This window comes from Pelodiscus sinensis, chromosome 2 (assembly GCF_052426305.1).
Source record: "Pelodiscus sinensis isolate ZL-2025 chromosome 2, ASM5242630v1, whole genome shotgun sequence".
Taxonomy (NCBI): Eukaryota; Metazoa; Chordata; order Testudines; family Trionychidae; genus Pelodiscus; species Pelodiscus sinensis.
This window is the reverse complement of record NC_143053.1, coordinates 23444526-23467714: the sequence shown is the minus strand read 5'-3', so window position 1 is coordinate 23467714 and position 23189 is coordinate 23444526. Positions and strand designations below refer to the sequence as shown.

General features: G+C 43.0%; 1 protein-coding gene across 1 annotated transcript in view; it reads right to left on the bottom strand.

Annotated features, from left to right (window-relative positions):
- MRPL13 (mitochondrial ribosomal protein L13) overlaps positions 1-23189 on the bottom strand; it is a 46128-nt gene that overhangs the window by 4895 nt on the left and 18044 nt on the right. Inside the window, exon 6 of the mRNA XM_075920178.2 lies at positions 17040-17161. Within this exon, the coding sequence (XP_075776293.2) occupies positions 17040-17161 (122 nt within the window). The remainder of the gene's footprint in view (positions 1-17039; positions 17162-23189) is intronic.

Here is a 23189-nt window from a genome sequence, read left to right as displayed (position 1 = left end):
CAGAGGCAGCATTGTGGGGGTGGAGGAGGCAGATCCGGTGTTTATGGGGAACCTGATTAAAGCCAGCTCCTCACAAGCATTGGCTCTCACTACCCCCACCTGCTGCCGCTGATACAGAGGCAGCAAGGGGGGAAGTGCATGTAGTTGACAAAATTAACCCGATGAGGCTGGGCTTATTGGTTAATCGTATAGTCGACTACACGCTGACATCCCTAAGATGACCAGAGGAATCACTGAGGTCTTTCTTGCTGAGACATGATACTTGTTGAAGGAGTATTCTTCTCTTCTCTTTCTCTCTGTTGAAATGAAGTTGGTCAGGTCAGTTAGGCTAATAAATTATTACCTAAGAGAGAGAACAATCTCACAGGGCTACTGTAGGCATACAAATGTTTCACATATGACTACTTTAAAAAATGATTTGGGGGGTTTTCAACATCAAATTTTGTCTCTAGTGATGTAACTTTTATAGAAATAATTAATTGCTTATTGAACAAAAATGGAATGAAGTATAAAACAAATTCACATACACGCTATGATGAATTGGGAATTAAACAACCAATCCATCACTTTTAATTACTATCATACTACGAGAAAAATCAGGAAAACGCAGTTGTTTTCTTCAATGTAATACAAAATATTTTTTCAAATACTTTTTTCCTGCCTCCTAGAGTTAGTTCAATTAAGTCGCAATATACTTGCCATACAGTTCCATCTTTATTACATTCTTGTCAGCACATTCCAACTAAAATGTCTTTCTGCCTAGCAATATTTTATGGAACAAAAGCACATTTCTGGCAGTCTTGGATTAAAAATGCTGTAAAGCAGTATACTATTATTGCTTAGTACAGGTTGGACCTCCCTGGTCTGGCTCCCTCGGGAACTGACCCATCCCAAATGAGGGAATTTGTCAGATTAGGGAAGGTCCCCTGCCACTGGCCTCCCAGGACACTGCCCATCCCTTTGGCTGGCTTTGCTCTGGCCCCCCAGCCCCACTGCCACTGGTCTCTGGTCCTGCTGCTATGGGGCTTGGGCTTGGTTCCGCCCCAATGCTGTAAGATGAATGGGGCTCGCCAGGGATAGAGCTCTCCATGACTGGCTGCTGCACTGGGACAAGGCTCACCAGTCCCGATAGTGGGGCTCCCACCGCTGGACTCCTGACTGGCTCACACTCCCAGGCGCCGGGGCTCTCTGGTCCAGCAACATCCACGGTTTCGTCAGACCACAGATGTTGCCAGATCAGAGAGTCCCGGATTTAGGGGGTTCAACCTGTACTTCTACATTAAATAGTCACTGTTCCTTTTGACAAGATTAATTTTTCATATATCAATCTTTCAAAGAATAATATTTCAAAAGTAGGTCTTAAGGGCAGCATGAAGCACATGCTCCTTAAAGCTTACGTGCAATAAGATTAATGTCACAACATGATTAGCAAAATGAATGTTCCTTCCCCAAAAAGAACAAGTTACATGTTTGCCAAGTTTTTGCACTACATAGGGCCAATTAAATGCTGCTCTTGAGGAGAGGCAAGTCTCTCTCCAACCCAGCTTAAAAAAAAAGTAATGAAGAATCTTCATTTTATAAAACCTCTTTTCAAAATCACAATGGTAGTTTTGACACCTTTTACGCAGTCTTATGCATTTCAAATAACTGATATGAAGCCAAACTTAATGGAGTCATCTACTGATTTTCCCTGAACAATGGCATACATATTCTAAAAGTATTCCTCACTTGCCACTATTGTCAGGTCTTCTACACAATGATTTTTAAAGCTGTCTTTACTAAATGGGGAAATATGAAGACTGCCAATACTCCTACAGAAATGACCTGTCAGTGCCTGCTCCTGAGTCAGCAGTGCTCACTTGGTTTGAAAACTTCGAAGTATTCAAACCGCATTTCTCTTTGCACCTGCAGGCAATCATCCCCCCTCATAGTTGAGGAAAGTGACCAAGAAACAGATGGAAAGTCCAGATAATCATTGCAGTCTTACCAATGACATGCAAGAATTTTCAAACGGGAATTAAATTCATATCAGCACTATAAAGGGTCAATGCCTTAAAGCTAACATACTTGCACAAAGATTAATGGAATGGAAAAGGTGAAAAGGGAATTTACAGGTTATGACTTCGTTTAGATTTTGTTTGCTAGTATGAATAAGGAAACAAAAAAGTTTTCACATACATAAAAACTCCATAAGAATTAATAACAATTCTGTATGAAAGGCAGCTGGTAATGGTTGTATGCGATCAACACTGTGAATTTTTTGCAGAATAGTTACAACCATTCTGTAAACCTTTTTTTTGCAGAAAAATTACAACCTGTCTGCAAGCTTCCAATATGCAAGATACTATTGTCCCTGGCTCCTAGTAATTCAATACTGTAAAGTTAAACAGCTAAAGTATGCTATTTGAGCACAGCAACTTCTTAAATTTCAGATCAGAATTCCTAGGTTTTTTTATTATTACAATATCTGTCTGTATCTTCACAGCAGTATAAAGTGTTGCAGGAGCAGGACTCATCCTAATGGGCAATACAAGGTTCTATGGATAGCTTGCTTATGTAAATCATATCAGCCTCTTGAGTGCAAATGTGTTGTGGGGAAAACCCAAGTAGGAAACCATTAACTATACTAGAGATTGCATAGATAATTAATTATATTGTCAGGGACAAGGAAGATATTTGCTCCTCTGTGGTAGTGGTTGGATGGCCTGGCATGCACAGCTTGGGGATGTTGGTGGAACTTCTAGAGACAAAGGCCGTCTATAGAGGTGCACGGTTTTCTGCACAGCTCCAGCTCCTTGGCAACAAAGTCCCAACAAAGTGCTTTCCTGATTGCTAGCCCTTGAACTAGGGATGTCATCGACTAGTCGACTATACAATTAACTCATAAGCTTAGGCTTACCAGTTAATCTTGTTAATGACTTGCATTTTCCACCCACCACAGCCTCTGCATCAGAGGCAGGGCCGGCCCAAGCCCTTTTGGTGCCCTGGGCCGGGGAGTGCGGCGCTGCCCCTGGGTGCAGGGCACATGCGCAGGCCCGCCCAGGGGGTGCGGGCCTGCCTCCAGGGCGCACAGTGCATGTGCATGTCGGCCACGGCTGCTAGCACGAAGCCTGGGGCCCGCCCATGGGGCACATGGCGCATGCGCTGCCTAGCCCGGCCCGGCCAGCGCCGCTGGCGCACGTGCCGGGCCGTGCAGGGCCCCGCAGCCATGGGGACAAGGGTGCTGCTGTCCGGCGCCGCGGGGCTGGCGCTGCTGGAGCCGGGCGCGCGGCTCCTGATGGTAGCTGTAGGGGACACTGCATGCCCCTTACAGCTGCCATCAGGCGCCCCCCGTGGGTTGGGGAGGGAGGGAAGACAGGGGAGGCTGCTGTGAAGTAGCCTCTGCCCATGGTGGGCCCAAGCTCCCCGTGGACAGGGGCTGCTACCGGACCAGCCTCTGTCCGTGGTGGGCCCAGACCACTGCGGACCGAGGCTGCTTTGCAGCAGCCTCCTCCACCGCTCCCCCTCCCAGCAGTCTCTGTCCATGGGGAGCTCAGACCCTTGTGGACAGGGGTTGCTGCCACCCTGTGCTGCTTTCTCTGTATCAAAGGCAGCAGCACAGGGGTAGCAGGCAGCCAGTCTGCACAGGAAGCTGGTTTTTAAACTGGTTCCCCTAGCAGACCAGCTCCTGCCTGCCATCCCGTGCTGCTGCAGCTAAGAGGTAGCAGTGCGGGTTGGCAGAGGGCCGGGAGCACATTGGGTGCTGCACCTGCTCCCTGGGACCACTGAATAGTTGTGCAACCGCTAAGATTTTATGAGGTTACATGCCTATTCAATTACCTGATATCTATCATCACTAGTTTGAACTATTTATGAGATGGGGGTATGACAGAATGGAAGGGAAACCAACACAAGTTAAATGTGGCTTGGCCAGAATTAACTTGTGCTGGTTTACCACAAGATTTTCAGAAGAAAAGGAATTTGGTAGAGTGCACTGTCTATGGAATGCTCCCTGTTACTTATAATCCACAAGAATTCATCTCTGCAAAAATTCCTACTTGTATGGGTCATTTACTAAAAATAAAGATGCCAATCTTATGTGTTACAAGTGTCAAAATGGTTTAAGATTTGTGACTCATGACAGTGGGTTTCATGATTAGCTCTTGCTGGGACAGAGTTTTCTTCCATTGACTCCTTTTTACCTTCTGAACCTCCTTCCTGAATACCCATGGAGAATTCATTTTGAGAGCTGAGTAAGTCATGCTGAAGGCCAATTGTTCGCTGTATGATTTTTATGCGTAGATTTCAGATCACAAGAAAGCAAGGCTTTTCAAAACTTACATGTTCTTTTCAGGCTTCCAGACCAAAAAAACAAAAAAAAACCAACAACCCCCAAGTGTAGTTTAAGATGCAGTAAGCCAGATTTTAAACAGATTTATCTACTAGCTGACAAACATGTCTGTATTTCTATTATGCAAATTTAAAATAAGCTTTCTAATTTAAGATAATGGATAAATGCAACTCAAATAGTTACAAGTCCTGATGAGAAAATCAGGCCACTTACTTTATAGTTGTCTGTCACTTTTTGTTTCAATTCTGTTAACCAATAAAAATACTATACAGGCAGTCCCCGACTTACGTGGATCCGACTTAAGTGGGATCCCTAGATACGAACGGGGTGAGGCAACTCCCGCACATGCGCAGCAGCATTCCCGGGGCTCGCTCACCTGGGTCCTAGGATCCTCCTCCTCCTCGGGCCGGCTCCGACTGGGGTCCCGCAGAGCTGCCGGGCAGAGGAAAAGTGCCTCCCCACGCCCGCTGCCCCCCCACCCCCCTGCCAGCAACAGGCTGCCCCCTCCCCTGAGCAACAGGCTGCCGAACAGCAGACAAAAGCAGCCTCTCTGCCCCTCCTCCCCTCTATACATGCCCGGCTCCCGGAGTGCAGCAGCGTCCCCGGGGCTCGCTCACCTGGGTCCTAGAATCCACCTCCTCCTCCTCTTCGGCCGGCTCCAACTGGCCTCTGCCTGCAGCAGCTGGCCACAGGGACAGGGATCCCGCAGAGCTGCAGGGCAGAGGAGAAGTGCCTCCCCAGGCCCACTGCCCCCCCCCCCCCCCCCCCGCGGCCTCGCATCCTGCACGCCTCCCCCCTCCCCCCCTGCCAGCAACAGGCTGCCCCCTCCCCTGAGCAACAGGCTGCCGAACAGCAGACAAAAGCAGCCTCTCCGCCCCTCCTCCCCCTATACATGCTGGGCTCCCTGGGCAAACAAAGACTCCACCAAAACAAACAAAGTGCTGGCCTCATTGTGTTAGCAAAAAAAGGACCCTCCTCCTAGAACCCTGGGTGGTGTGTGGAAATAAAGCTATTAGCTCAAAGCATGGTGCAGAGCTGTTTGGTATTTGATGAGTTACTCCTTTAGTCCTGAGTTTGTCACAGGGACAGAAATAGATGTGAAGTCTTCTGAACAGGGGAACAGACAGCAAAACAAACATTAGAGGGGAGTTAACCTTTCCCTATGCTATCCAAAACTAAAAAAAATGTTTGGCTAGAGTTTCCCCTACAATATGTACCAGTTCCGACTTACATACAAATTCAACTTAAGAACAAACCTACAGTCCCTATCTTGTACGTAACCCGGGGACTGCCTGTATATATGAATTATAATGGTGTTCTTCTGCATCTCTGAGAAAATCAGAATCACAGGAACAGGGCATTATTACTAACTGATGACAGAACATCACACAATAAAATGTCACCATTATCTTTCATTTATATTTAATAAACTACCACATTGAAATGGTTTGTTTTTATCTTTGTAGTACTGAAAAGTTCTGATTTAACTGGTTTTGTATATAATTATATTTAAGATATACAAAATTAAGTTTGCACTTGTTCAGGGCATACCTTTTCCCTGAGTACCATTTATTAATTAATTACTGTAGTTGATGTTGCAAATACAGATTGAACTTTCTATTCTGGCTCTCTCTCATCTGGCAACATCCGCAGTCTGATATGATTTTAGTTAGCTGGATGCCCACTTATCATGGGTGTAGCCAGCTTTCCCACAGTCTCATAAAGTTTGCTTACAGTTGCCAGTCCTGGCTTTCAGAGGTCTGTGCTGTTATTTAGCTCTAATTTACCTCTAATTTAGTTCACTCTGGTTTTGCATTCACGGTTTGCCATTCCTTCTGTCTTACGCTGCTCTGCAGTGAGTGAGTGAGTAAGTGTGTGTGGCACTATAGCACTATCTGCGTGTGTGAGTGGCACTGCGGCACTATCTGCATGAGGAGAGGGAGGCTGGGAATGACTCGCTGTGGAATAGTCATAGAAATGTAGCCGTGTTAGTCTCGTGTAGCTGAAACAAAAAACAGAACTATGTAGCACTTTAAAAACTAACAAGATGGTTTATTAGGTGATGACCTTTCGTGGCCCACTTCCTCAGATCAAATGATGGAAGAAAACACTAATACCAACCTTGGTACCTTCCCTTGCAACAAACCTTGTTGCCAGCTTTGTCCACATATTCACTCTGCTGATACCATTATTGGACCTAACCAAGCGAGTTATAAGATCAAGAACACATATTCCTGCACATCCAGAAATATAATTTATGCTATCATGTGCTGGAAGTGACCATCTGCTATGTACATTGGACAAACGTCTCAGACGCTTCGGCTAAGGATCAATGCCCACAAAACAGATATTAGACAGGATCACAAAGAAAAAACAGTTTCTTGCCATTTCAACCAGAAAGGACATTGTCTCAACGACTTGATTACCTGCATCCTGCTTCAAAGGCCTTTTAAGACTACACTTGAAAGAGAATCCTCTGAACTGTCATTCATGCTTAAATTCGACACTTTACACCTAAATTTGAATAAAGACTCTATCTTACACATTATAAAGATAGCTTCCTCAATTATCACCTCTAATATCATTAGCTCACAGACATTTACCTCCCCCCCAGCCCCCTTATGTTCTGAAATTTGATTTGTCCTTTTCATATGTGTTCATTTTTTATTGTATCCTTTGGTATATATCGCTGTGGAAGTATGTCAGTCTCTCACATCCTGAGGGCTAGGTGATAGCAAATAACAACTTGGGCCTGGAAACAGGACAAAGCTGGAGGTGGGGCTGCCTGGGACGGTGAGCAGTGGCTGGGAATGTGAGTTAGTACAATCCATCTAACCAGCTCTGGGCTCCTGCCCCGGCCCTCCAGGCCAGCTAGGCTCCCTTCTCCCCCAGCCAGCAGAAAAACTGACTGCTCCTGGTTCCTGTAACAACAAATCTGAGCTACGCTGTGTCCCCTGTCAACAAATAAACCTTCTGTTCTACCTGCCAGCTAAGAGTCACATGCGACTGCAAATGGGGGAGCAGGGCTTGATGACTCCATGATACCAATATATTAGGCTTCCAAGATACTGACCACAGAGGTCTGATCAACTGTAGAAAATTTGCTGGTATAGTTCTTTCACACAGGGACATTAATTTTTAGGCCAACATTTTTATATAAGCAAAAACCCTACTGTTGAAAGGAAAGTGCTTTTGCTGATATAAACTGGTCTACACTAGGAAGGTTTGCCAGTATGGGGTTATACCAGTAACCCTTTCAAGTGTATGCAAAGACTGCAATAAATGAGTTTATACCAGCAAAAGAGTGCTTTTGTTCACAAATTAAATAACTTATGTAAGCAAGAAAGGATTTTTTGCCAGTATAACCGAGGCTTTTGCAAACATAGCTATGTTGGACTGGGGCATGTAGACAAGACCTCAGCAAGACAATTCTGATCACACATGGAAGGGTTTGGTTTTTTTTAAGCCAAGGAACTTTTTCAAAAATTATATAAATTTGGCAAAAGTTAACAGGGCCATCAAAGAAATGCTGGAATGGAGAGAATTATGCACTGGCTCAGCCAAACTCCTACACTCAGAGGAGCATGTTTAAGTAAGTAAAAGGAAGAGGCAAGAAGGGACAAGCTGTGAAGCGTTTTGCACAAGACATTATTAATAAATATACATTTAAAATAAAATAGGATTGGATATTTATAAATTAAAGAGCAAACAAGTTCCCTAGTTTTATTTTGGTTAGCACAAATAGTGCAGCAGCATGATAACACAGAAATTATATTCAGATTTATGGCTGACATCCCTTTTTTTAAATTTACTCTGGTGTATCTCAACAATATTCTGGTTTCAAAATATTGCATAAAATATATCAATTTTCACCCTTCTACAGGTTGAACCTCTCTTGTCTAGGACACTCTGATCTGGCAACATCTGTGGTCCGGCAGGATCACGGATATTGCTGGACCAGAGGGCTGAGTTGCCATGGGGCTGGCCATAGCAGCCCTGGGAGAGCAGAGCTGTGGCAGCCCTCGTGGCCCCAAGGAGCGGAGCCCTGGTGGCTCTAGAGCAGCGGATCCACAGCAGCTCCACTGGCCCTGGGGTAGTGAAAGTGCGGAAGACCTGGTGGCCCCAAGGAGTGGAGCCCTGGGGGCTCTGGGAAGCGGAGCCACAGCTTCCACAGCAGCCCCAATGCCGAGTCCTGGCAGTGCTGGAGCTGGGAAGTCACGGCGGTACTAGGAAGTCACCAAGTCCAGCAGCCACACAGAGCAGAGCCCAGCAGCTCGAGAGCCATAGCAGCCCAAGCACCCAGGAGTTATGGCAGTGTCAGTGCCTGAAAGCCATGACAGCCCAGCTACAGTGACCCTGGGACAGTGGAGCCCCGGCAGTCCCTGGGTATTGGAGCTCTGGCAGCTCCAGTGTGAGTGGAGCCTGATGGCCCCAGGACAGCAGAGCTGCAGCAGTGGGCACTGGCCAGCGTAGCTGGGAGCCAGTGGCCTGGGGGCAAGGGAGGTCCACTAGGTCTGCAGATTGACCCTGGCAGAACCCACAGTCCCATAAGCAGAGGGATGGAATTGACCTCCCCTGGTCCGGCAAACTCTATCATTTGGGACCAATCAAGTCCTAAGGGTGCTGGACCAGGGAGGCAACAACCTGTAGTCTACTTCATATTAATGAATATCTTAGAGGAGGAGAGGAAAATTGACCTGTACAACTGCAGTTTCAATCTGGTAAAATAAAATCATATTAGCCAAATGCGCACACACATTAAACCACTGGTCCATCTTGTCTGGCACCGTCATGCTCAACGTTGGGTTATAAAAGTTTAACCAGTTAACGGATAAACATCAGCTCATTGGTTCCTGTTAACGCTTAAATTCCAGGAGCCTGCAGTGCAGGGAGCTGACAGCCCGCAGTGCCGGGAGCCCATGAGGCCAGCAATCCCACGGGGCTGGCAGCCCAGGAGAGCCTGCAGCATTTAACCATGTAACCAATGGGATTTTAATCACTTACATGGTTACTGGTTTGTAACCTTTTTTACATTCCTAGCTCAAACTCTAATGCTGCAAAGGAAATCCCTCTCAAATGTATGTAGCTAACTGCACAATGAGCGGGTGGCGGGAGAGGAAGAAAATTCCATCCTAGTGTCTGCACCACAAAATTAAATCACTTTAATCTTCTGAATATTTTGTTAAGCTAATTTCAACATACAAAAGTATAGTTTTACTTAATATCAAAAGCCACTAGAACTCTTGTTGACTCAGAAACTAAACTTTCCTTCTACTCTCTAGAACAGGCCTGAGCTGGATGGCATGGGCAATGGGTATAAGAGGCAGGGGTAGGCAATGCCTTCCCAAACTGCCCACCTTGCCCCGCCCATACTCTGCACCCCATCCCATCCCATTTAGTGTGGCTCCCCCAACCTCCCGGGGCAGCCTGGGTTTCAAGCTCAGTCCTTCCCATGCTCAAGGGTTGGGGAGGTTGGGGCTGCCCACCCTCCCTGTGTCCCAGGAGGGGTGGGCCAGGAAAGGTAGGAGAAGGGACCAGAGAAAGGCCAGGGCCATATACTGATCACCCTCCCAATGCTTGGGGTGAAGTGGAGCCTCAGGCTGCCAAGGCTGGGGGTAGGGGGCAGCCTCCACAGTGATGCGGGGCTTGGCTCCCATGGAGGCCATAAGCAACAGCGGTGGGTCTCAGGCAGAAAGGGTGGGGCTTGAGGCTTGCCTCCCCCATTCCCACGTTCAGCCATCTTCCTTGCTGGACGGGTAGTGTGGAGTAGCTGTTTCACTCACCGTCTGTCTGCTATCGTTCTAAGGAAAGAGGATTGACAAAAGCAGTGCTACTGAATTAACACTCTTTCAGTATTTAAAACCTGTACCAAGGTTTTAAATACTGACAAGGCCTGATCCTGCTTAATGAAATCTAAAGAGACCACAGCCCAGAATTATTATTATACAAAAATTGTTGTTTCTTTGTATTATGGGAGTACTCCACTGTGCTAGGCACTGCACAAACACAGAACAAAGAAGTTCCTTGCTCCAAAGATCTTCAGTCTTAGTAATGGCTGCAGGCAGCAAAACAACTTTCAGATGATATAACTGACAGCCATTATAAAAATCTCCTAAACATAGTATAGTACTTTAATACATTCTTACAAAAGTATTTAAAAGCCTATTAATCTCTCAAGTGAATTATCTTTACAACTTTGTTTCTGAGCCTCTTCTGACAGCTAGAAGAAGACCTATAATTTTCCATTTAATAAACAGCCCTTATACCTACATTTTAGAATAAAAGGCCTTTTACATGCTTTACTACCTGTGGGTTGTACCCCTTGTAATGCAACACATCCCTGGAGATATTTGAAATAGCATTTTCATACCTAACACAACACTAGGTGTCTCTTTGTGCCAAATAACTGATGTCTACGTAGCTGCTTCATTTGAGGAGTAACAGACTCATAATTTCACATCATAAACCTGCCAACATTTGAAATTTATAGAACTTTTAAGAAAAAAAAATCACATTCTTAAATCATTGTCTACAATGGGCATGGGAAACAACTTTCCATTTAGGACACCTCAGCTTCCCTTTTCCAGCTTAGTCACCGTTATCCTCTAGCGCAGGGGTGGCCAACCCGTTAGAGATGAAGAGCCAAAATAGCGGTGGATAGAGTGTGAAGAGTCACGTACCAGGGTGTGGGGTGTGTGTGTGTGTGTGTGTGGGGGGGGGGGGGGGGTAGGGCTGTTGAGAAAAAAAAAAAAAAAAGCCATGCCAGGGAAAAATAGGTGCAGGTACATGATCCCGGGACATACCATCACAAAAAAAAGCACTGGGAAGGGGTGAGAGGTGCAAGCTCTGGGAGGGAATTTGGGTGCAGGAGGTGCGTGGTGCCGGCCCTGCACCTCACCAAAAGGCCATCCCCCACAACTCAGAGGAGCCCACCACCAGTTCCCTGCATTCCCCCTTGCAGCCCAGCTGAGCTGCCTGTTTGTTCCCTCTCTCCAAACCCATCAACCCAGCTGAGCCCTGTTTCCCTGCAATCCCCACAGACCTGCTGAGTCCAGAGCTGGTTCCCTGCTCCTCCCTCTCTCCCTCCTTCCCCTTGAGTCCAGCCCCTGGGTGGCCCAACTGACACACAACACCCAGTTCCTGGCACCTCCCCCCTCTCGCGCAGCCCAGCTGAGCCCCTCGCCTGGTACCTCCCGGCTCCCGAAGTCCAGCTGAGCACAGCGCCTGGGACCTGGCACCTCCCCCCTCCCGCCATCCTGCTGAGCCCTGTGCCCAGCACCTCCCCACTCCTGCAGCCCAGCTGAGTCCTGGCGCCCGGCATCTTCCCCCTCCTGCAGCCCTGCTGAGCCCTGCGCCTGTTTCCCAGCCCTTTCCTGGTCCCACAACACAGCTGAGCTCCCTGCTTGCCAGCATAGCTCTAACCTAATGCCTGGTGCTGGAGCTGCCACTACAGCCACGTGCGTCTCCCTCCAACTGGGGCGCGTGTGCTGAGCGGCTGGCTGTGAGCTTGCTGGAATGCGGCACAGAGCCACTGGTCGGAGCGGTACCACTTGCTGGAATGTGGCACAGAACCACTGGCCTGTGTCCACCCACCAGCCTGAGCAGCAGGAGCCGCATTTTTTTTAATCAAAGAGCTGTATGCGGCTCACAAGCCTCAGGTTGGCTGCCCATGCTCTAGTGCAGTGGTCCCCAATGTGGTGCCATGGCGCCTGTCAGGGCATTTATGTGCACCCCCCGAGTGTCAGGGCCAGCCCTGCCCCGGGCGCATGGCGCATGCGTGGTGCAGGCCCTGGGTGTGTGGTGCATGTGTGGCCCCGCCCCCAGGTGCCCGGCAGCCCCAAAAAGTCGGGGACCACTGCTCTAGAGTCTACTTTCTTCCAGGAGTTCAAGCTCTCTTTCAAGCCTACCTTTTTATACTAATTGTTCTGATGTCCTCTCCTTATGGGATTAAGTATTCTGCTCCTTTTTTAGCAGCAGAAAGGAAAACTATCTGAATTCTCTTCTTGTTAAAGAAGGCCTTGTTAAGAAGGGAGGTTCAGTTCTTTCAGTTAATGTGTAACAGGGCTATGACTAGTGGGCTATGACTAGTTATCACTATTTGAAATTACTGAAGGGTTCCTGAGAATGAAGCTGTTTGAGAGACAAGGAAGAGATGCAGAGACATTAGTGTAGTATGTCACAGAAACTAAAAAGGCAGAGACTGTACTGAACACCGCCTCTGACTCAGATAGGAAAAAGGCGCTCTTATGTGCAAAATTTACATATTTGTAGATGGTAAATTTAAAAGAGCGGCAGAGTTTAAGACCCAGTAAAGAACCAAAAAAGGGTGATCGTGGCTTAGCAACCAAGTAAAAGAAGCAGTGACTTCATTTAAAAAGTTGAAGTTAAATCTTAGTGAGGAAAATAGAAAAGAGCAGAAACCCTGTCAAATGAAGTGTAAAAATATAATGAGGAAGGCTAAAAGGGAATCTGAAGAACAGCTAGCCAAAAATTCAAACAGTAATAGAATTTGGTTTAAATAAATCATAAGCAGGAAGCCTTCTAAACAACAGTAGGGCCAGTGGACAACTGAGATGCTAAAGGAACACTCAAAGATGATAAGGTCATTGTGGAAAAATGAAATAAATTCTTTGCATCAGTCTTCATGGCTGAGGATGATAGGGAGATTCCCAAACCTGAGCCATTCTAGTTAGGTGATTAAACTGTCCCAGACTGAGGTGTCATTAGAGGTGGTTTTGGAACACACTGATAAAAACTAAACAGTAACAAATCACCAAGACTAGATGGCATTCACCCAAGAGTTTGTAACTTATGCTTTAAATTAGTTTCTGTACCAAGTGACTGGAAGATAGCTAATATGACACCAATTTTCAAAAAGGTGTCTAGAGGAGATCCTAACAATTATAGATCAGTAAGTCTAATTTCAGCATGGGGCAAATTTTCTTTGAAGGGGTCAACAAGCCTGTGGACAAGGGGATCCAGTAGATGTAGTATACTTAGATTTCTGGAAAGTCTTTGACAAGATCCCTTATCAAAGGCTCTTGGAGAGAGGTAACTAGTGGTATCACGCAGAGATCTGTATAGGGACCAGTCCTACTCAACATATTCATAAATGATCTGGAGAATGGAGTAAACGGTAAGATGGCAAAATTTGCAGCTGATAATAAACTGTTCATGGTAGTTAAATCCAAAGCAGACTGTGAAGAGCTTCAAAAAGATCTCACAAAACTAGGCAATTGGGCAACAAAATGGCAGCTGAATTTTAATGCGGATAAATGCAAAATAATGCATATTGGAAAACATAATCCCAATTATTTGTATAAAATAATGGGAACTAAATTAGCTATTACCTCTTGTGAGAGATCTTGGAGTCATTGTGGATAGTTCTCTGAAAACATCTATTTAATGTGCATCAGCAGTCAAAAAAGCAAACAGATTGTTAGGAAACATGAAAAAAGAGATAGAAATTAAGACAAAAAATATCTTATTGCCTCTAAATAAATCCGTGGTACATCCACATCTTGAATACTGCATACAAATATGGTCGCCTCATCTCAAAAAATGTATCTTGGTATTGGAAAAAGTTCAGAAAAAGACAAAAAAAATTATTAGCGGTTTGGAATAGCTGCCATGTGAGGAGAGATTAATGAAATAGGGACTTTTCTGCTTGGAAAAGAGGAGACAAAGGAGGAATATGATAGAGGTCTATAAAAATCATGATTAGTGTGGAGAAAGTAAGCAAGAAAAAGTTATTTATTTGCTCCCGTAACACAAGAACTAGGGGTCACAAAATGAAATTAATAGGGAGCAGATTTAAAACAAACAAAAGTACATGCATCTGACGAAGTGGGTCTTTGCCCACGAAAACGTATGTTCCTATAAATCTGTTAGTCTATAAAGTGCCACAGAACTCCTCATCGCTTCTGCAGATTCAGATTAAGACAGCCACTCCTCTGATACTAAACAAAAAGGAAGTATTTCTTCACATAATGCATAGTCAACCTGTGGAACTCCTTGCCAGGGAATGTTGTGAAGACCGGAATTTTAACAAGGTTCAAAAAAGAACTAGATAAATTTATGCAGAATAGGTCCATCAATGGCTATTGGCCACTGAAGGTAAGAATGGTGTCTGCAGCCTGTTTGTCAGAAGCTGAAAATAGGTGACAGGAGAGGAATCACTTGATGATTACCTGTTCTGTTCATTCCCTCTGGGGCACCTGACATTGGCCACCACTGGAAAAGAAGATACTATTTTTTGTGGATGGCAAACCCTGTTTGAATAAATTTTAAATAGGAGCCCAGTGATTTTTCCTTGTTTAAATTAATGTTAAAAACTATTTTTTTCTTACTTGTAAAAAATAAAATATTTTTAAACATTTTGCTTTTCCTTTTCTCTACTAAGAAGCTATCGATGGGACTATTTTTATGAAGTAAAATGTTCTCTTTTGTGCCTCCACGTATTTTTGAACTTTGTATTTAAAAAAATATTTCCTCCTTTCTTTGTCGTCAATTACTTTGTTTGAAAAGACCTTTTGCTTATTATCCAATACTTTATCATTACTAAATGCAACCTAAATCACAAATACACTACAGTATTAAGAATCTGCAGCAATTACCCAAACACTGAGACAAAAAATAAGTCTATTACATGCTAGCATCAAAGTGTTAAGTACTAAGGGTTTCATCTACTCATCTACTGGAACCAATGAGACCAAGTGTGGGTCAATGCAGAGGAGTAACTGTTTTCAATATTGGGCTCTTAGCCTTTTAAGAGCACTAGCAGCCTGCTGCCTCTCAATACAATCTTTTAGAAATTATATAAATTTTACAATGATACAAATAAGCATCAGCAAATCCTATCCCAGCATTCCATGCTAATTAGTTAAAGGACCTGTATTGCTTGCTGAAAACCCTTGCCATTTTAAATTATTTGGAACCCTCATGCCATTTGCACGCCTAGCCTATATAAATATAGTTTTCCCCATTTTCATCTATTGTTTAATATTAGATTGTAACCTCCCCAATGCAGAGATTGTCTCTGCACACACACCTATATAGTTCCTAGCACACAGGGATTTTAATCCTGACTCAGTAATACAACACAAATGCATAATATTAATAATAATAATAAGTAGAACTGGTTGTGAATATAACAGTGATATTCACATTCGTTGATAATTCCATATTGTCTTTACATTGCATTTGGTAGTCTAGATCTTCCCAAAAAGTTACATTTCAAACCACAGAACCTGTTCTCATTGACTGCCCCCAGACCATGCCACTTCATAAATCACAAAGCACACTAATAAAAAAATAATTAGTGGTGCACTGCCAATATTAAAATTCACCAGTTTTAAATCTGAATTAAAGGATGAGCTGAGGTTTTTTTTAAACTACATACTCCTAGATATATTTTGTCTCATTATGTTTTGGTATAATCCCAACTTCTTAATATGTTCATGGACACATCAAGGATTAATTCTGGGATAAATTCAATCTCTACTTGCTTTTAGGGCAGATATGAGCACAGATAAGTGCTTTAAGTAAATGCACCTTTCAGGATATTCAAATCAACTGTACAAGACATTACATTAGGTGGGGCAGGGAGCAAGGTGCTGAAAACCTCCCCTATAACTAGGCTCTGGTGGTACGGGAGCTGGGGAATGTGAACACTTGAGATTTTTAGGAAGCTGGGAGTGTTGCAAAAGTTATACTTCATGTTTCTCTCCCCCCTTTTCCTGGGATTCTTTGCCCACTCTTCCCAGGCTACAGGACAGGAGGCTATAATTTGGTCATCATGTTTCCACAAAGCACACTGTTTCCTGATAATACTTTTTTTCCCTTTGAATTTCATGCATGTTAATGACTATTTACTATAACATTTGAAAATGGAGATTGTCATACAGTTTAATCTGACATACAGTACAACTTATTTGCACAGCGATCAACAAGTCTGAGGAAACAAGTAGGGCAATATGAGAGTGTTATGAAGGAAAAAGAGGCAGAGAACATGGGGTTGGAGGGATGATTTTCCATGCAACATAACTAGAATTTTCTCATCAGAGTTTTAATCTAGTAACTAAAATATACTGTAAATTGACATGCAATATACGTATTACTGCAGCTTTATGGGAAAAGAAAAAAACAAAAACCTCTCCATGGTAAAAGAAAGTTTTAATCAAAGTGAATGAATGACATGCTTTTTGTCAAACATTTGGTCTGAAGGTTTGTAGTTTAGTAAAATTAATTTCCCCCCTCATATAATATCTACAAAGAAATAATAATTTATTTGTATAAATGGTTTCATTGTATAGGATGAAGTGTGAAGGCTTGTTTCAGCTATGCCTAATGACTGCATAATGTAATGCAAAGCAAATCCACAATTTAAGGAAGTTCTTTCTATGAATGAGAATCATACACAAGGAATGGGAAAAGACAATTTTCAGACTCACCTTCTCTTTATATTAAAAACAAAGAGAAGGGAAAGAGAAGGGAAAGTTTACTGCAGATATTTCCTTCTCTAGCAGCATGCCTAAAAAAAGCCAAACTTGAAAGTATGAACTGTATACAAAACTATATATTATGTAAATATGAAAAAGTAACATGCCCCAGAGTGATAATCAACCTTTTTCTCATCTGTTTCCTTAAAGATTGATGCATAGCATCTAGAGTCAGAAATGTCCTTTTCAAGGGTTTTTAAGATACTTACGGAGTCCAGAGTATTGGAAAGGCATCTATTTCTTCTTGTGTATATTCATCTAACCTCTTGGGGATTTTCCGTGGCTGAGGAAGCTCCTCTACAAGATTATTACGTATGTCTTCTGGGATAACCTGAGGTAGTAAATAATAAACAATTCTCAGCTTTCTAGCTTTTAACCAATACAACTTTCCTGAAAGCATTGATATTCTGAAGAAGAAACCTAAATTGTGTGTGTAACTACACTTTTCAGAACACTGTTCCATCAGGTCAGTGGATTTAGTGCTAAATGAATCAACCCATCTAATCAACATAATTGAGGTTATTACAAAATAATGTTAGTACCACTAGTTGAACTGGATTTTGAAAAGATATAATATAGATCATCTTACCAGAGAACTTAACAATATATATCCAGTCTTGACTATAATTAAATATATAAATATTGACAATACGCCAACCCAAGGTGGTGACATTTTTTAAAAAGACAACAGATAAACAATAAAATGCAAATAAATCCCAAGCCACAAGTGCAAGATCAGACTAACCCTCCATTCCTACCAAATCATGAGTGAGTTATTTAGAAAAAGAGCCCTGGTTACACATTCACTGGAGTTCAGACCTGGGAATAAAGAACAAAGCATCTCAAAGTAATTTCAGACACGAGTAAGTGACTTGATGAAATGCAAGGGTAAAGGCCGAAGGGCAGAAGTAGTCTCAAAGGCAATCAGAGCCAAGCCAGTTAGTAGTATGTACTATATCATACTCAGCAATCCTTCAGAAGTAATAAGCGTGCTCCAAGAAACGAAAGGTTAATACTGTTATTAGTATCAATATTCCATGTTGCCGTTTGGCTGTGCAACAAAAAAGTACATTACCAGACACTAAAACTAAAGGTATATACAATTTTGATCTCCTCAGTCCAGCTCACAGTCAATCATACTTTTCTAAATTTTTGCTATACAAAATGCAAATTAAGAAACAAATTATTTTTACTGTCTGTTTAATTTCTAATACTTTCCATAGATTGTACCCCCCAAACATAATGCACATGCTTAGAGCACTGAAGCCCTGGGTGTTGACACCTACTATATATTTGAGAGATTTTGTGAGTCTGTCTGTATGCCATCTGTCTGTAAGTCCATTTGTTTAAGAACTACTGCTAAATGGTGAGAACTAGGACCACCAAATTTGGTATGCAGCTTCTTCTTATCATAACTTGAAGCATAAATAGGACTATCAAGTGATTAAAAAATTAATCACAATTAACTGTGCTGTTAAAAATAGTTACCTTTTATTTAAATAGTTTGGGATTCTGCTTTTACAAATATATTGATTTCTATTATAGCACAGAATACAAAGTGTATAGTACTCACTTTATATGTTAGATTACAAATATCTGTACCATGAAAAACAAAAGAAATAGTATTTTTTCAATGCAAATTTTTCAATTCACCTAATAAAAAAATACAGTTTAGTCTCTAACATGAAAGTTGAACTTTCAAATGTAGAATTATGTACAAAAAACCCCACACTTAAAAATAAAACAATTTACAACTTTAGAGCCTACATGTTCTCTCTGTACTACTTTTTGTTCAGCTGGTCACTCAGAAAAACAAGTTTGGTTACAGTTTACAGGCGATAAAGCTGCTTGCTTATTGTTTACAATGTCACCTAGAAGTGAGAACAGGTGTTCACATAGCACTGCTGTAGCAAGAATTACAAAACATTTATGTGCCAGATGTGCTAACGATTTATATGTTCCTTTGTGCTTCAACCACCTTTTCAGAGGACATGTGCCCATGCTGATGATGATTTCTGTTCAATAACAATCCAAAGCAAAGAAGACTGATGCATGTTCATTTTCATCATCTGAGTTATATGCCACAAGCAGAAGGTTGATTTTTTTTCTGGTGGGTTGAGTTCTGTAATTTGCATATTGGAATGTTGCTCTTTTAAGACATCTGAAAGCATGCTTAACTCTTGGGTCAAAGTGCTGTAGCTATCTTTAGAAATCTCCCATTGGGGTGGACTTTGCATTTTGTTAACTCTGCTGTGAAAGTGTTCTTAAAATGAGCATGTGCTGGGTCATCCTCTGAGATTGCAGAATGTAGAGTACTACAATTCTCCCCTAAGGGGTTCAGTCACAAATTTAATTAATGCATTAATTTTTGAAATGAGCATCATCAGCATGAAAGCATGTCTTCTGGCATGATGGCCAAAGCATGAACAGGCAGATGAATGTTTAGCATATCAGGCTTGTAAATACTTTGCAATGCCAGCTACAAAATTGTGAATGCTTGTTCCCACTTTCAGGTGACATTGTAAATAAGAAGATGGCATTAGTATCTCCTGTAAATGTAAACAAACTTGTTTGTCTCAGTGACTGACTGAACAAGAAGTAGACCAGAGTGGACTTGTAGGCTATAGTTTTACATTGTTTAGTTTTTGAGCACCATTATGTAACAAAAAATAAATCTACATTTGTAAATTACACTTTCATGATAAAGAGATTTCACTACAGTACTTGTATGAGGTGAACTGAAAATACTTTTTTTTTGCTTATCACTTGTACAATGCAAATATTTTGTAATAAAAATATAAAGTGAGCACTGTACACTTTGTATCATATACTGTAATAGAAATCATTGCATTTGAAAATGTAGAAAAACATCCAAAATGTTTAATACATTTCAATTGGTATTCAATTGTTTAACAATGTGATTAATCATGATTGATTTTTTAAGAAGTAATCACGAGTTAACAGCAATTAACCCATAGTCTTAATTTTAACAAAAATTGACTAAATGACAAAAATGAAAATATATATTAGGCTCTCGGTTTTCCCCAGCAACCACAGCTAGCATATATATTTATGGGTCACTGCTTGGTTTAAAAGACTTCATGTGGAAAGTAATATTTTAGCTCTTCTGCTAATATGCATCTTTACTTGATTTAAGACAGAAAAAGGAAATGGTGTACAAAACAAACATATTTTTTCTGATTACCACTATCCTAATCTCTCTCTGAGTACACATGCTTCATTTATTAAACATAATTTTTATAAATTTTAGTGTAAAGGCTCCCAATCACAATATTCAATATTATGATTACTCTTAGTACAGAAACAACATTTTTAATTATAATCCTAACAGCATTTGCAAGACACTCACTTGTACTTGGTAGTGAGTTTCGGTAGGCTTTAGTCGAATGTATGTCACCTCACTAATGTCATTACCTGTATCTAGAAAATACCATATAAGCTATCAATAGACAGCTAATGTACTGATCACTGACATATACACTTTGACAACATGATTTTCATTGTGTTTGTAATTTGAATTTACCCTTTATACATACACCATACAATGGTATGGTGTATGTATAAAGGGTAAATTCAAATTACAAACACAATGAAAATCATGTTGTCAAAGTGTATATGCCAAGCAGGGCTACAATTACTCCTACTCTAGACAAAGGAATGTGGTTCTACCACTTGGAAGGTATTTCCAAGGTACATTAAAGGAAAATGGAAACACAATTTACATAAAAGATAAACAGGACCATCAAACCAACAAGGGGAAACAACCATGCACCATCAAAGCAATGAGAGGAGACTTAAAAAAAAAAAAAAAATTGCATTTCCGCAAACACCACTGGGCGAAGAAATCAGCATAGAACTTCTTTCACGACCAGACTCCATGTAACCTTCATCCCAGTTTGAATGCGCTTTACTTTTGGTACATCTTTGTAGTGGCGGAGAGGTTTGCATGTTCAAATGACTCCTGAGAATGGTAAAGGGTGAGGTTCCAGACAAAGTGTGATCCAAGAAGTCCTCAATGGTAGAGCAGATGGAGGATAACTGCACAATGGAGTTGAAACTGTTGTGTAATGTTACAGCGGCTGTGAAGGCAGTTGAAAGCTGCAGCAAATAGTGGATCTCCAATCATCGTGGTGTCCATGCCAAAGGTTTCAAGCCCTCTATCTGTCAAGGGCAGTGTGGTGACTGTTATGCACCAGTCTCCCCACTTTAAAAGAGGGCCCGCACAAGCATCTTCCAGTTTTTGGGAAAACAACACCTGAACAAGTTAAAAATTGACTGGCAATCGGCGAGTGGCGACGGGAACAGGACAGTGAAATCCAGAAGTTCCTAGTTACAGACCGACACACAGTCAATGAATGTGTAATTCATTCATCTTGCTCAAGGTCTGAGGCAGGTCGAGCATCTTGGCTGCTGCACCCATGGCTGAGCAGTCCTCTTTAGGACCCTCTCTGCTCACCCTCATGGGGAGGAGGCTAAAATATGTGGCCTAAAAATAGTCTTGCTTCTTTTCCTCCTGGCTGGATAGCCGCATCCAGCGGTAAAAAATGTAAGAAACTTTTTGAACCTGGAACCTGGAACATATGTACCCTGATAAATAGGATTCAAACAGGGATGTATCGTCGCCCCAACTATGTTTGCAGTTTTTATTGCAGTCATTTTCAACCTAATTGCTTGGAAGCCCCCTGCTGGCATTGAAATCATCTACAGAATAGATGGAATGCTGCTTAGGCTTAGTCTTGGTCTCACCCTCAACATCAAGATCAAAGAGCTCCATCAGCCCTCTCCAAATGAGGTACTATGTGCCCCATCAATTAAAATCAATGGAGAGGCACTGGAGAATGTTGATCATTTTCTCTACCTTGGAATTATCTTTCATCCAAGGCAGATATTCATGTAGAAATCCAACACTGTCTGAGCTGTGCCAGTGCAGCCTTTGCTCGTTTACAGCACAGGGTCTTTGAAGATCATGACATTCGAACAGACATAAAACTTCTTGTGTATCAAGCCATCATTCTCTCAACATTATTGTATAGGTCTGAAATCTGGACAACCTACAGACATCACTTGAAAGTCCTTGAGAGGTATTACTAATGCTGCTTCCGCAAGATCTTGAAGATCAAATGGGAAGACAGGTGCACTAACATCAGTGTTCTGGAAGAGGCAAAGACCAACAGTATTGAGACGATAATCTGTCAGCAAATTCGCTGCCTGGTCACATTGTTTGGTGCAACATTGACATTTGGCAGACACTTGCCCAGGATTGCTCAAAAGGGAGACAAGTCCGACATAATGGCTCCCTGCATTTTGAATTTGCCCGCCAACATGCTGAAGAGGAGAAGAGGTGCAGGAGGAAGGAGAGACCGGCTTCTAGTCATGCTCAATAGTTTCCTGCTGAACCTGGAAACATCTGTCCTCACCGTAATAGAACCTGTGGCTCAAGGATAGGCCTTATCAGCTACATGAGGGTCCACAGCTTCTATAGAAGATGATCATACACGTCAATGAGTGATTGCCCATCATCATCACTTTTAGGGATACTCTTCAAAACAATCTGTTTTAAAGGATCACTGGGCTATAAAAGAAATGGGTAAAGAACACAAAACTGTCTTGCACCTTATATGACAAAAGAACTGAGCTCATTAGGACTCTATGGGAGATCCTGATGGGCTGGTCAGTCATTTCAATGAAAGGTAGATTGGTAAGGAAAGTATCTTGAACAAAGGTTGTGGTTTGTTTTGTTAAGACTTAACCCAGTGGTCCCCAATGTTTTGGGGCTGCTGGGCACCAGGGGGCGGGCCGCTCACGCGCTGCGCGTACGGGGGCGGGGCCGCTCACAGGCCACATGACTAGGGGAGGGGCCAAGCATGCGCCGCACGCCCGAGGTCGGCACCGGCATGTGCTGCAATCCCGGGCAGTGCTGCCCAGGTTCTGCGCGGCGCCCCCGGGGTCAGGGTCGGCACCGGCATGCGCGGCACCCCCGGGGGCGGGGCCAAGGCCAGGGCCAGCGCCAGGGCCGGCACCGGCGGCGCACCCAGGGGGCGGGGGTCAGGGTCGGCACCGGCATGTGCGGCGCACCCGGGGCCGGCCATGCGCCCGGGGCTGGCACTTGCCGCACGCCCGGGGGCGGGGCCAGCCCAGATTGCTCCGCGGGTGCATGTAAAGGGCCCGGCAGGTGCCATGGCGCCTGCGGGCACCGGGTTGGGGACCACGGATTTAACCTATAGAAAGCATTTTTCATTTTTGTTTGCTTGTAACCATTCCCAACTCTATCCTTTATATGTGACTCACTTGAAATTCTACCTTCTTTTGTTCTACTTGTTTTTCTTTTAATGTAAATT